The 13,627-nt window shown below is 28.6% G+C and overlaps 2 protein-coding genes across 2 annotated transcripts in view; both read right to left on the reverse strand.

The window, feature by feature from the left end:
- LOC106458274 (bromodomain adjacent to zinc finger domain protein 1A-like) overlaps positions 1 to 10,875 on the reverse strand; it is a 33,560-nt gene extending 22,685 nt beyond the window's left edge. Inside the window, exons 1-8 of the mRNA XM_022384446.1 lie at positions 10,701 to 10,875; positions 8,736 to 8,831; positions 7,485 to 7,623; positions 6,670 to 6,816; positions 5,395 to 5,478; positions 4,399 to 4,596; positions 3,746 to 3,911; positions 1,218 to 1,304 (exon numbers count right to left, since the gene is read on the reverse strand). Coding sequence (XP_022240154.1) covers positions 1,218 to 1,304; positions 3,746 to 3,911; positions 4,399 to 4,596; positions 5,395 to 5,478; positions 6,670 to 6,816; positions 7,485 to 7,623; positions 8,736 to 8,831; positions 10,701 to 10,787 — 1,004 coding nt within the window. The 5' untranslated portion in view covers positions 10,788 to 10,875. The remainder of the gene's footprint in view (positions 1 to 1,217; positions 1,305 to 3,745; positions 3,912 to 4,398; positions 4,597 to 5,394; positions 5,479 to 6,669; positions 6,817 to 7,484; positions 7,624 to 8,735; positions 8,832 to 10,700) is intronic.
- The window catches only part of LOC106458277, a 10,215-nt gene continuing 7,387 nt past the window's right edge, over positions 10,800 to 13,627 (reverse strand). Inside the window, exons 5-6 of the mRNA XM_022384429.1 lie at positions 11,690 to 12,150; positions 10,800 to 10,897 (exon numbers count right to left, since the gene is read on the reverse strand). Coding sequence (XP_022240137.1) covers positions 11,914 to 12,150 — 237 coding nt within the window. The 3' untranslated portion in view covers positions 10,800 to 10,897; positions 11,690 to 11,913. The remainder of the gene's footprint in view (positions 10,898 to 11,689; positions 12,151 to 13,627) is intronic.

Below are 13,627 nucleotides of genomic sequence, written 5' to 3' on the forward strand. Positions count from 1 at the left end.
ATTTTTAATTTTTTGTTTTTGCGAGTTTCTTTGTTTCAACTTGTAAGATCATGTCATACACTGAACACTCATAATTTTCATACTCTGTACACTATTATAAATACTATTACTTTGCTGTTTACTTTACATGTAGCTTTTTAAATGAATTTAAGTTTAAGTGAGTATGTTTGTCTGATCACATAAAATTTGTTCAAATAGACAAAGTTTTATTAATTTAAAGCATAATACCTGCATGAAACTATAGCTTAAATGGCAAGCATGAAAATGATAGGATAAGAACAATTCAGGCAAAGGGCATGTTATGTGAGTCATGGGTAGTAGGAAATAACATTTATCAAAACAAAGATGCAAAAAAAATGTGTTTGTCAAACCAATGTTAACGTTTCTAACAGATATGTGGATTTAGCAACTGTTCAACCTTTTGCCAAGCAGAAAATTTTTAGACATTTAAGTAATTTGAGTTTTGTATGATTACGCATGCAAAGTCAACTAAAATGAGGGGAATGTGACAAATACAAAAATTTCAAACAGTTGCTCTACATCAGTACAGAGAATTTGGAAAAAGTAATATCAGTACACTAGTTATAGCTACAATCAAACCTTAGACCTTTGATTGTCAAAAGAAAACAAACAAGTTGCTTACAATGTAGAAAGTGTTGATTTTTAGTATGGCTTCTCAACAACATCTCACTTTACATCAAATTTTAAAAGCTGATCTTTTAGCACAGACAAGATTTTAACCTTTTCTTCTGTTTACTATAAATACCAATACAAATATATATTTCACAATCATACCCCTGAAAGTTGCAGTCCTATTTTCGAAAGCAAAGGAATTTCTTGCAAACTAAATATCAACTTGGCTTTTCTACATTCACCCATTCAGGTTAAATAAAATGTACCTTGGAATCCATTAAGCTTTTGCATATTGGTATCTATCTAATCAATAACTAGAGTAAAAAATATACAGAATGATGCAAAAGTTACACACCTTCATAATTTTTGTAAGATCCACCCTTACTGTGGTTTTCCTAATTCCTAAGTGTTTGTGTTTCCCTATTTGTGTCTATTTCTCTTGTTACAAAACCGATTTGGAGAACATTAACCTTGCAAGAAGATGTAGAAGTGATTCTGTTATGTCAAAATATCAATAGTACATATTTCAAACAGCTGTAAGTGTAGCACTTAGAAATACCATTACCATTCCGCAGATAACTTACTCTATGATCTTGTCAACCACAGTATTTTCAGTGGAGTTATCTAATCCATTCTTCTTCTTGTTTTTTTCTAGTTTTTCTTTCTTATGTCTGCAAAAGACAAAATAAGTAAGTTAATATTGGTTGCCAAATCAACAAAAATTTTGATCTTCACATTTATTTTCTAAATAAGAGCTATTTCAGCTTGATTTAATAATTAATTTTATTTATCATTTATTAAATGCAGATAGATTTAAATTTTTAAGTAAAAAAAAATTAGGCATTTTCTATCCAAATGATTTTTTCAATGCCTTTTAGACCTGATGACGAAAATACAAATAAATAAAATGTTGAATATAAATTGAGATTTGCTGTAAGCAATATATATTCTTTAGAAACTTTCCCACACTCAGAGTCTGTGAATCACTGTAATAAGTGAGTAATGGGATCCATAGGATAAAAAATTGGATAGGAAGTTTGAAGCATGCAGTATGACAGAAGACTAAATGAAAGAATCCAGGCCCTAGTTTAACAAAATAAATTGCAAATTTATATTACCAATAGCATATGTACTTAAACTACTACTGTCTTATACTCTTTCAAATTAGCATTAGCTTGAGGAATTAAAAACTGAAGATACAATTAAATGGAGACTTAACAGAAAGCACCTTAAAATTTACTGAAAAAACTTTGTCACAGAACTCTAAACTGACTGTTTTCTTATAAAAATTGTAAATTTGAAGTTCAGTAAAATAACGTCTTGACTGTCCAAGAACAGAATGAATAAAGGAAAGTTTGGCTATATTATCTGTCCTAGATGTTTTAAGATTGCTAATTTTAATCTCTGTCATTCCTCTTGACAACTTCAAAAGATACACCTTCCATATTTCTGACATAAACCCTTTGCCTTTTAAGTAAAAAACTGGTTCCCTAAGATTTTTGTCTCCATTGCAGAACAAGGATGGCTTCTTAAAATCTTAGTAAAATCTACTCTCGTGGTGTATAAATGCTTAACCTGGTGAAGCACGAACCATTATTTGATAAAAAGTGTGGTATTTCAAGTCTTACTATTAGCTTAAAATATATGACTAAATTATGATTAAAATTACTGTAGGCCAACTGGTCTGATGAGTTCTGGTAATGAGAGACTGGAGTAGTGTAGATGAAGTGCTATTATAAATACTTCTTATCGAAAACGCATACTTGAACAATAAAGAAAGGTGCAAATTAAATGATTATCAATTCTATTATGATGTGATATCTTATAAAATACCAACTAATTCTTAAATGTAGTAAGTCTAGAACCATTTTACACTACCGTTCTTACACACATTCACTACTGAGAAATAAAATCTAATATTACCAGACAGTAACTCCAGAGTTCATATGTTTTACTTAAAAATCTTTTTTTATAAGATTCATCAACACACATTACACAGAGTAAACGTACAATCATCTGTTTGATAAGAGTTTATTCATTGTCAAACTTACCCCACTAAATATAACATAACAATAAAACCAAAATAATTAAAACTAGGGAACAGATATGAAAAATAGGGATGTTGTTCATAGAGACTGATGGCAATCTTCCTACAAAACTTGGATGAGGAACAACACTTTGATGCAGTTCAATGAATTTGCTTCAGCCTCATGTATATGTTAGGTTTATTATACTACATTGTAACTTTGATCATAATGGGGAACTTCTGGGCTATTGTTTCTCTTAGAAGAAAGTGAATTTTAATCTTCACATTTATTTCCTAAAAAGCTATTTCAGCTTGATTTAATAATAACTTATTTATCATTTAGTAAATGTAGATAGGTTTCAATTTGTAAGTAAAAAAATTAGGCATTTTCTATCCAAATGATGTTTTTAACATCTTTAAGACCTGATGACGAAAATACAAATAAATAAAATGTTGAATATAAATTAAGATTTGCTGTAAGCAATATATATTGTTTAGAAACTTTTAGAGCAATGGAATCCATAAATTGTCAAATTATAATTCAATGTCTCTGTTTAGTGGTGGTGTTATGATTATATATTGGATGAATTTCCTAATCGATCTATTGCTATACACTATCAAAGTGGTGTCTCCCGTCAATTGCAAGAAAAAGTAAATAAGACAATTAACAGCCTGTATCTTTTTCTATATGCATTTATTACAGGTTTATTGAGATGCACAATATAAACTGGTTTTGAAAAATTTTAACATGTACCAATCTGTGATACAAATGGGCTTTAATTTAGTTCTGTAAAGTTTATAGTATCACGTTTTAAATACATACAATTTGAGAATTTAAAAAGCATACTCCAGAATTCTGAATCTTAATTAAAACTTAACAACATTAATAAAGTTAATTATTTGCTGACTAGTAACCCCAACATATAAAAAATGGATTACTGAAAAATGTCAAATACAGGTCATCCTAGTGTATAGAAAAATATTGTATTGTTTAATATCTGTCAAATACATGAGACAACATAGCAGTTTAATCAAATCTGATGAGTAAAAGTTCAGTATTTGGCTTTCTTACAAATATTTGCTTACCTAGTTGTAGCCTTCTCTTTTTCTTTACGAGTAAAATCCCACTGTAAATGTTTCAGGTCATTTTTCGCTTTTTTCAGTTCAATAGTGTTTTCCTCAATGACATCTCGCATCACATCAAATGTTAATAGCTGATCTACTAGCACTTTCAAAATTTTCACTTTTTCTCCTGTTTACAACAAATAGCAAGAAATATATTGTTATTACTCAAATAAAACAATCTGAATTTGATTTGAGATAGCACTATTTAATACATTACCGTAAGAGATCTACAACCTTAATACTTGCTTGGTTAAAAAGGTTTCAGAATAGCCCAAATAACGATGAAAAACCATAATAAAATTATCATATATACACACACATGAAAAGTATTTTAACACACTTGTTTACTAGATTCCTCATACAGCTGTTACAACTTTGTATATCTACATTTCATATTTTTTAATGAAATTTATATTTGACATTTGCTTAACTATTACTTAACACTCCAACTCCACATATTTAAAACTTTCCAAGTGGAAAAATAGAAAATAGCTCACAAGTTGTATATTTTTTCCTATACATTTCTTTTTATTATTGTTATTGTTCTGGATACACTACTAATGTTTACAAAATGATACTCTGTACTGCTAAGTTTAAATTACAGTACCACTCACCAACTGTAAGCTCAAAAATACTTAAATAGGACAGCCTCCTTAAAACACTTCCTTCTTGAATATGAAACCACAACCCTGGGTCTTCTTTTGGTGAATAGTTTCTCCTTGTCTTATTTTGGGCACCAGAGCTTAACAAGTGCAAACGTAAAACCTCTGTCACAGTGAAAGCATCTAGTGCCATCTGTTTGAGAGCAGTTCCTTAAAAAATAAAATAAGTGGATCAGAGTTAACTCATTGTAGAAAAATCTTGTGAATTTTCAAAAATATGCATGTTCTAAATAATCAATGAAATTGAAAATAAATAGAAAAACAACAAAGAACAACTCTTACCCTTTTCTACAGGATAAAAAATTAAGTTAATAAATAAATTTATGCTTTCAATACAACTTACAGACGTTTTTGTATGTAAAACAAATGTTTACATAAATTTCCATTTTTAGTTCTATTTTCTAACTCGCTACAAGGGAAAATATATCAAATCCACAACAGACTTGAGTTTCAAGTTAGTTTGTTTTTTACATTAGAACAAACTTTTCTCAAAATAATTTCAGTCTTGAAGTTCACATGTAGGTGAAGACATGTACCAAACAGCATCACTCCCCTGGATTAAAGAAAAAACATATGGCATTTGTGCAACATTTTCACTGAGCTATGTATGGTAATTGTGAGTGCTGGTAAATGAAAACTAATGACAACAGGGTATAAATCATTAATAACTTCGAGAAAGTCAAGATTCAGTAGGTTGTCTATTAATAAAAAAAAATTCAACTTTCTGAATAAACTGACAAAGAGTTATTGTTAAAATTTCTAAATAATGTCCAGTGAACATGTTTTGAACTATAAGAGTTTATACAATATCTACCACAACTACAGTTAAAAATTTAACTTGGTGAAATATATTCTGGGCTTGATTAGAATCAGTTTTAGCTAAATTAACAATAATATTAATAACAATAACAAAAAAAGTAAATTTTTTAACATATAAACAATCTTTACCATGAAATAACTGAGGCCAGGTTGAGGCAACGGTAGCAGAATGAACAGCTTTTGTACAAGTTAAGTTTTCTTCTAGACTGTCACCTGAATTATAATAAAGAGCAGTAAATTACCAGTTCAGACCAATTACACACATTTTAAATTAAAAATTTTCAATGAAATTAAATTTTTTCTTGTGAAAAACAGAACTGTACATGCATCCTTCATGTATGCATATATACATGGTCCCATTTAAAGCCTATCAATAACTAAATTAAAACTTCATGCATAACTATTAGTTATTTTGTCTGTTGTTAACTTGCTAAATAGAAAAGACTGCAGTAGGTAATTCAACTATTTATTTGATACCTTAAATAATTATGTTATTTCAACAACTCTGCAAGTCTTCCAAAATTTTCTGTTTTTTTCATTTCCTGAGACCATTGTAAGTTACTATGCACTAATATACATAATTGTTAATAACAAACAGAAAGTGAGTGAACTTTCCTCCTACAATTATAAAACACTTCATGATAGTTTTAAAAAAAACTTTAAGGATAAAGTTTAGTGAGTGATGCTAAACTAATGGTTCATAGCACCTTTAAAGGTTAAAATAAATAAAATTTAATTTTCAATGATATATAAATAAATACATAATTGCAGTTTTCCTATCTCTCAAAAAATAAATAAATCAAATAATGGCCAAAATGGTTAGCTACCAATCAAAGGTTCAAATCTATAAGACATTGACCAATGTCACTGATAGGGTATTTATATTAATAAGTCAAAGGCTCACAAGACTGCTTGACAGTGGATGGTATCCTTAGTAGTATAGTTGTATAAGATGAAGAAAAATGTCAGTTATCTGCTATAAAGCTTTTGCCAGGGATCTGTGCAACACACCCTAGAAATGGTTCACTAGAATTTTTCACTTTTATTTGAAGTTGAAAAAAGGTAAGAGAATAAAATAATTTTACATACATTACAATAAACAATTAAACACAACTAAAACAACTACTGACTATTAGGAGAAAAGTTTGTGTTGCATGGATTATGTCATACATTGACTGATCCACTCGAATCAGAGATCATGAAAATATTGAATCTGACCAGAATTTTAAAAACAATGGCAAGCTATTAAATTCAACTATTAAGAATTGTTACATCTAAAAAAATGTATACATTTTACACGTCCACCCTCGCCAATTCAATCTCAGCTAAAAGTTTCAATGAAGGCAGGTGAAATCTAAGTAAACATTTAAATTATCATTTCTTATTAGTCCATTATGTATTCACCTGTTTCTACAGTGGAACTATCAACAATGTCTTTATTTATTTCCTTTTCTTCTTCCTGAAACCTGAAAATGTTGGTCAGTAGCATCTGTACCAGATTATTAAGTGGTCCTTCTATGTCAGTGCCCAGCAAGGCTTTTTCCAGGTGTTCTTGTTAAAAAAAAAGAAGAAGAAATCTTAATATTCTTACAAAGTAATTTCTGATACCTTAATTACATCACTATAAGAAATTCTGTTCATATCTATATTAAGGGTTATCATATTTGTATTAGACCTTTTCATTGCCAAAAATGTTTACTGCCAAACTTTTTGTAATGAGTTGATGTCAGCACAATACATTGTTTTAGTTCTACCTAGGTCTAAAAAGGATTAGTATTTAGTTTATGTTGAGGATGAGTAAATCAGTACATTGTTTTAGTTCTACTCAGTTATAGTAAAGATTAGAGTTTAGGTGATGTAGAAGGTAAGTAGACCAGTATATTGTTTTAGCTCTATCAAGGTGTAGACAGGATCAGGATTTAGGTTATACTGGGGATGAATACACTGATATGTTGCTTCCACTATCAATTTTATCTAGATATACATACATATCACTGAGAGTAATTCTAAATTAATTTGAATATAGGCAATAAAAATATTGTGGTTGAGAAGCCCACTATGAAAATATATGCCATTATCAAATTACATACATATGAAAAATTTCATATCAGCCATGCCTTCTGACAATTAGTTTCAAACAAAACTATAAGATACTATAATTAATACAGTTGTAAGATTTGTGTAAGAGCTCTAGTATACTAAAAATAAAAAACACTAACCTAATGTAAAACCTTGTGGGAAAAAATCCTTCATCTCTAATAAGTCACCAAAGCTGTTCAAAAACTCTATTACCATAACAGCATCACCAAATGATTCCTGTGGAATGCAGCAGTCTAATGGAGTTGGAACAGGAAGATCCTGTAACAAATATCAAAAACAGCTTCCACATGAAAAAAATCTAAACATACAAGATTTTTTGTTTCTTGTTAAGCAAAAGGCTACACAATTGGGCTTTCTGTGCTGTGCCCACTACAACTCTAAAAACCTGATTTTTAGCCGTGGCAGAGCAGTTCATAGAATGGCTCAAAGAATTTTTGTTCTTTTTTCAAGTACAAACTTTCAGCTCATAGCTTCATCGTGTCCCGACTGATTTGAGATCTAATTACAGTTTTGGACTCAGGAAGTCAAACCCTAATAACTGATGTATTTGACCACACCCAAGGCCTCCTAGGTTAATTTATTCTAATCCTGCTTAAAAGAATGTCAAGTGCCACAGCTATTGAAGATTCTCTCTTGTTTGCATTGTAAGTCTTCAGACTTACCATTGAGGTAATTCAGGTACTTTAATGCAATTGGAATTTTCCATACTGTTCTAAAAATATTACTGTACCAAATGCATTTGTATTAGAACTTTTACCAGACCCAGTGATCTAGTTTATATGACTGTAATGTTCTGAAATTTTCTAAGTAATAAAGAGAGACTTTTTTTTTTTTTATTGAATGCTGGTTTATCTCCATACAATTCTGAAGAAAAAAAAGCACAAATATGAAATATTCCAAAGATTCAGATCAACTGAAAATCTTGTAAGAGCAGATAATAAACATAGAAATTTTAAAAAATTTTCTCAAGAAAATATGATAAATGGCACCCCTTTTTAATAAAACTTAAAGAAAAAATAAAACTGAAACTAACAGTTTAACTATATTTTACACATGAATAACATCTGTGCCAGTATGCAAGATCATAATTAGTAGCCAGGAGTCATTTGCTTGAATAATTTTTGAACTGAAATTCATTACAATTTTATGCAGGAACAGATTTCTTTCTTCCACTAATAGCGCAAACAATTTAACTATACACTTATGTTAAATATTTAGAATCCATTTTAGGCTTTAATGAGGTATTTTACCTTTTGTTTTTAGCACCTATGGACAATGTAGAATGAAGGTATGAGTCGAAATCTTAAAACTGTTTTCTATAATAGATTCATTTTTATATATAATTTATGAATGTACATAAAAATCCTTACCTTGTTATCATCACACATCAGGTCATCTCTGGGTTTTTTCCACTTACAAAATAGCTCTGCTAGGGCTCGTTTTTCCTCTTGTCTTTTGGCTTTCTCCTGTAATTTAGAGTAAATTCCAAGACAGGGAAACAAGTATATTAATATATTGAAAAAAACATACTATAAACTTTTTATAAAAACTGCAAACAAAATAAGTAAAAATGTTATCAATTTGCATTTGAAACTTAATTGATAGTGTCTACCAAGATAAACTAAACAGGGAGGGTGCAACAGAAAAACAATAACAAAAACTTAAGAGTTTTATAAGATCACTTACTGAATATGCTGCTAATGCACGGTCAAATATTAATACAGAAAACTTAAAATTGTTATAGACTTTACAAAATATGGTGGTGTTAAGTTTGGTGAAAAATTTGCCTTGTGACAGATTTGTTATTATAGATTTATTTTAATATTGATGTTTGTTTAGATTAAATTTATATTTAGAAATATACATAGCTTATACTGTTTATATGTTAATATAAATGTGCATATGTAAATGCTTGTGTTAGCATTAGTATTGTTACGTAAAACTGAAATTTGGAGAAACTCTCCACAAGCCTATAAATATTACCAACGCGACATGCCAAAAGAGAGTATCTATTAGTTTGCTATAGTCAGTGTGCTATAAACTTCGGAAGCTATAACTGTGATTGTTATAATGCTTACCAATCGGAAAACTTCAGATATTTGACCAGGAGCATTTACAAAGTTTGAACATTACAAATCATTTAACTTCAGTAGATTCTCATCGGACACTAGTATTTTTACGAAAACATTATACAACTTCATCGTGTAAAACTTGGCGTGTGTGGCTGGTGAACAATGAAGGACAAAGCTAGCTAGCTCCCTGTTAAGTGAATTATACCTACGTCAACTCGTAATTAACTCGCTCATTGTGAATCCTCGATAAGATAGCAAAGAAGTTCCAGACTAGAAAGAAGACTTTATATTGCTTGCAAGTTTGTGAAACTTTTGTTTAGGAATCATTTTTTGTAATAACTATTTGTAATAACTGTTATTCTAAATTGTATTGTTGTGTGTATATTAAAATGTATTTGTGTTAAAAAAAAAGAAAGAAAGAAAACTGTGTGTATCAATCTTGTTGGCAAATATAATAAAATGACTATATATTGACTTTTACTTAACTACTAAATCCAAAGTACAATTTAACTACTACATTTAAAGTATCATTTAACTCAATTGCAGGCTATTTGAAATTCTAATATGTAAAAGCCTATTAATACACCCATAGTTTTTGCACAAACAATTCTCGATTCCAGCTTTGAATCAAAGATTAAAATTTTTAACTGTTAAATATTACAAAAAAATAAAAACTCCTACTTGTTGACAGAAATTAAAAGCATAACAAATTATAGGAGAATTAATAAGTAAGGAAGTTTTGAATTGAGGATTTTAATTATATTTATTATTTTAATCATATTATTTAATAAAGTTTACAAATCAATTTTATAGGTATACACCTTTTTTATAACTTATAAATGGAATCAGAATTTATTATTATTATTATAGTAAGATTTAATATTGTCTAGTTGTGTACGTCTTGGTGGTTGTAGTTTAATATTTTTGTTAACAGATGTTTATGTGATAGAAGATTGAAATTAATTAATAAGATTAATTAAAGACTTTAAATTTAAGTAAATTAAGACTCAGAATTATTTTTATTTAATAAATTAATACAAAATATATTTCTTATTAAAATTTTAAATTACATGGTATTCAAAACAATGTCTTATAACATGGATGGCGGAGGCTCTGAAGAGTGTGAAACACCTTTCCTCCGGAGAGAGTAGATAAATTACATTGTGTACTCTTTCAGCATACTGAAATCATTTTGCATTTTTAATACTAATTATTCACATTCATTTTCTAAAGAAAGTTTTTTTTAAATAGGTCTTTACATACCTTAGCTCGTTTTTCCTTTTTCTTTTGTTTCGCTTCTTCTATTTTTTGTGCAATTTCTTCTCGACGTTTTAACCTCTTTTCCTCCATCTTCTTCCTCAGCTCTTCCACAGTTGAAGAGTCAGATGGAAAAGCAATGCTCTGCTGTACTTCAACTTTTTTAAAAGGAAGTTTACCTTGGGTGCTTCTCTTATTTTCTTCTATATAATTAATGTATGTATATTTAGAAATAGAAACAATTTCATAATCCTTTTAAAACAGTAGGTTCTGTTTCAAAGAATAAAAATGCTTGATGCTATAAGTTTTTTCAGTCTGCAGCTTAATAAGCTGCCAATAGAAGCTATTTGTATATCAGATGTTATTACCTTCATACAAAGTTGTAAAGGTTAGAGATAATAAAATTTTGCATCTGAAATAAAAACAAATTTCTCTTTTCCCTAGCTGTAAATATCTTAAAATTTAATGAAAATACTAAACCAAATTCAATGTTAATTACAAATTTTAACCCATTACTCATTATTAGCAAAGAAGTTATTCTGATGTGAATTATATTACTTTCATTATCACATATACAGATAAAACTTTCCCAGTGCTAGACTTATGATACATGAAGGCAAACGTGCATAATTTCTTGTATCTTGTTTATTCCTTGATGTATAAACATGGAGTTTTTAAATAAATAATTGACTGAAATATTTCACAAATAATTACATTCCTAGATGGTAATAACTATTTAGTTAAAATTATTTATGCATTTATTTCCAAAATTTACATGCAAAATTAAGATTTTTAAATATTAATCACAAAATAATTGATTTTGCTGCATATCTATTTCTATCACTTACTTAATATGAACATCATGTTTTTCAAGGCTAAAACAAAGGTTATTTGTTCTAGTCAGTTAAAAGCATGCCAACAGATAATTTACTAATAACAGGGATGTCTTTTTTTCATAAAACTTTTATCTCAGGTTTTAAAGTTAGAATACATACCTGCTATCTTTGGTTTTAATTTTCTTTTCTTTGATAAACAAGATTTTGTGTCTTTTTTCTTTTTATCACCTTTTTTTTTTCCATACAAAGAAGCCATTTTCATGGTTTCTAGCTTGACAAATGGATCATAATTTGCTTTTGTGTTGACTTATCTAATGATAAAGAATTTTTATTCTTCTCTTTCTTTTCCTTTTTATTATCAAGGGAAGTCATTTTCAAGGGCTTTAGTTGGATAAAAGATTTCCATTATCCTTTAAATCTCTTTTCTTTGAGGTACACATTTTGTCACTTTTCTCCTCTTTCTCATTTTTTTTATCAAAACAAGTCATGTTCAGTTGTTCTAGTTGGACGAATGGAACAACATCCTCCTTTTTGGATGTATTAGAAATTGATGATAATAGCCCATTAGTCTTGTCAGAGAATTTCATGTTTTCAATATGATACCTTGTCTTAACCTTGTCCTAGAAAAATAATTAAATTCTTTCAATTTTATTCACTAGAAATTTTAAAAAATAATGAAAGGTAAAATTAAGTAACTTTTTTTTACACTTTCAATGCATTTCCAATATTTTCAAATATATATCAGCTTACATCAGAAATGATAGTCTAAATAAGTTTTAATTAGATGAAATTATCCAATTCAGTTTTTTACCTATTAACTTCCAATCAGAGCAAGATACCTTCTAGTGGGAAACTAAACTTTAACCTGGTAATGAGTATAGCTTATTAAATATACTTTCCTTACATTTTTACTTGTAAAAATTATAAAGCATAGTTACATCAGTTAGATACTCTTGTTGTTAACAATATTTTTGGCCATAATTAAGGAACTCGCCTTTAATTTTGTATTTGAGGTTAACGTGCTCTTTAACCTATTCAAGCAATCAGTTTCTCAAACAGTTTCTTAGAAACATAAACACCTTCAATCAAAACTGCAATACATTATATTAAGAGCTTCATAGCCTTGGGCAAGATGAGCAGTTTTTTTTTCTATCGTTATTTTTAAGGAATGTATCTATAAACCAAATGTTAGTTTTGTTTACAGCCAAACTTCAAACACCATTCTTTCATTATTGTTACTTAGTAAGCAATGAATCACAAAGCATGTATGGACAAAGATGATTAATATTGAAACAATACTCCTTATAAGCAGAGGCAAGTGATGCTGTTAATACTTATGTTTGACTCATCTAGAACACATTTTGCACGATGTTTATTTCTGTAATTATTCCAACTTGCAAAATACACTGGCGAAATAAATGAATTAATTCCCCAATATTTCATTTTTTACCTAGATGAGTTGACTAACTTTAAAATCAAATATTCTATTGTAACATAAAGTTACCAGTGCAATGAAGGTTAGACTAATATTTCATCACATCAGCAAATATTAGATAAAAGTAATTAAAAAGTGCACTTTTCTATAGTTTAAAATCAAAAACTGAAATTACAAGAAAGAATATAGATGTCTTAATTAGAAGAAAATTCAGAGGTTAATTTTTTAAATGTTTCAGAACAAAGCTGTTAGCAGGCTTATTGTATAAATTGTGAACCTATACAACTACTAACATTTTAAATGCATATCTAAATTGAAACAAAGATACACATGAAACAATCTAGTTTCTTAAAATAATTTTAAAACATTTAAAAAAATGCTTTCAGAGATTCACAGAATGACAAGGTTTAACCGAATTAGTCAACAAGCCTACATCCAGCTTGTCAGATTTTGAAAATAAATAATAATAATAATAATATATATATATATATATACACAAGTTCTTATTTTTGCCAATTGTCGCAATAAATGGCTTTTACTTATATTTCTTAATGGTATAAATATATACATATTGTTACGTCTCCGTTTGTTAATTAACTTTCCGTAACTTCGTTCCGACGAAACTTTAGCGACACAAGTCCTTACTTAATAAAAGTGGTTTA

Source organism: Limulus polyphemus, unplaced genomic scaffold, assembly GCF_000517525.1.
Source record: "Limulus polyphemus unplaced genomic scaffold, Limulus_polyphemus-2.1.2 Scaffold438, whole genome shotgun sequence".
Taxonomy (NCBI): Eukaryota; Metazoa; Arthropoda; class Merostomata; order Xiphosura; family Limulidae; genus Limulus; species Limulus polyphemus.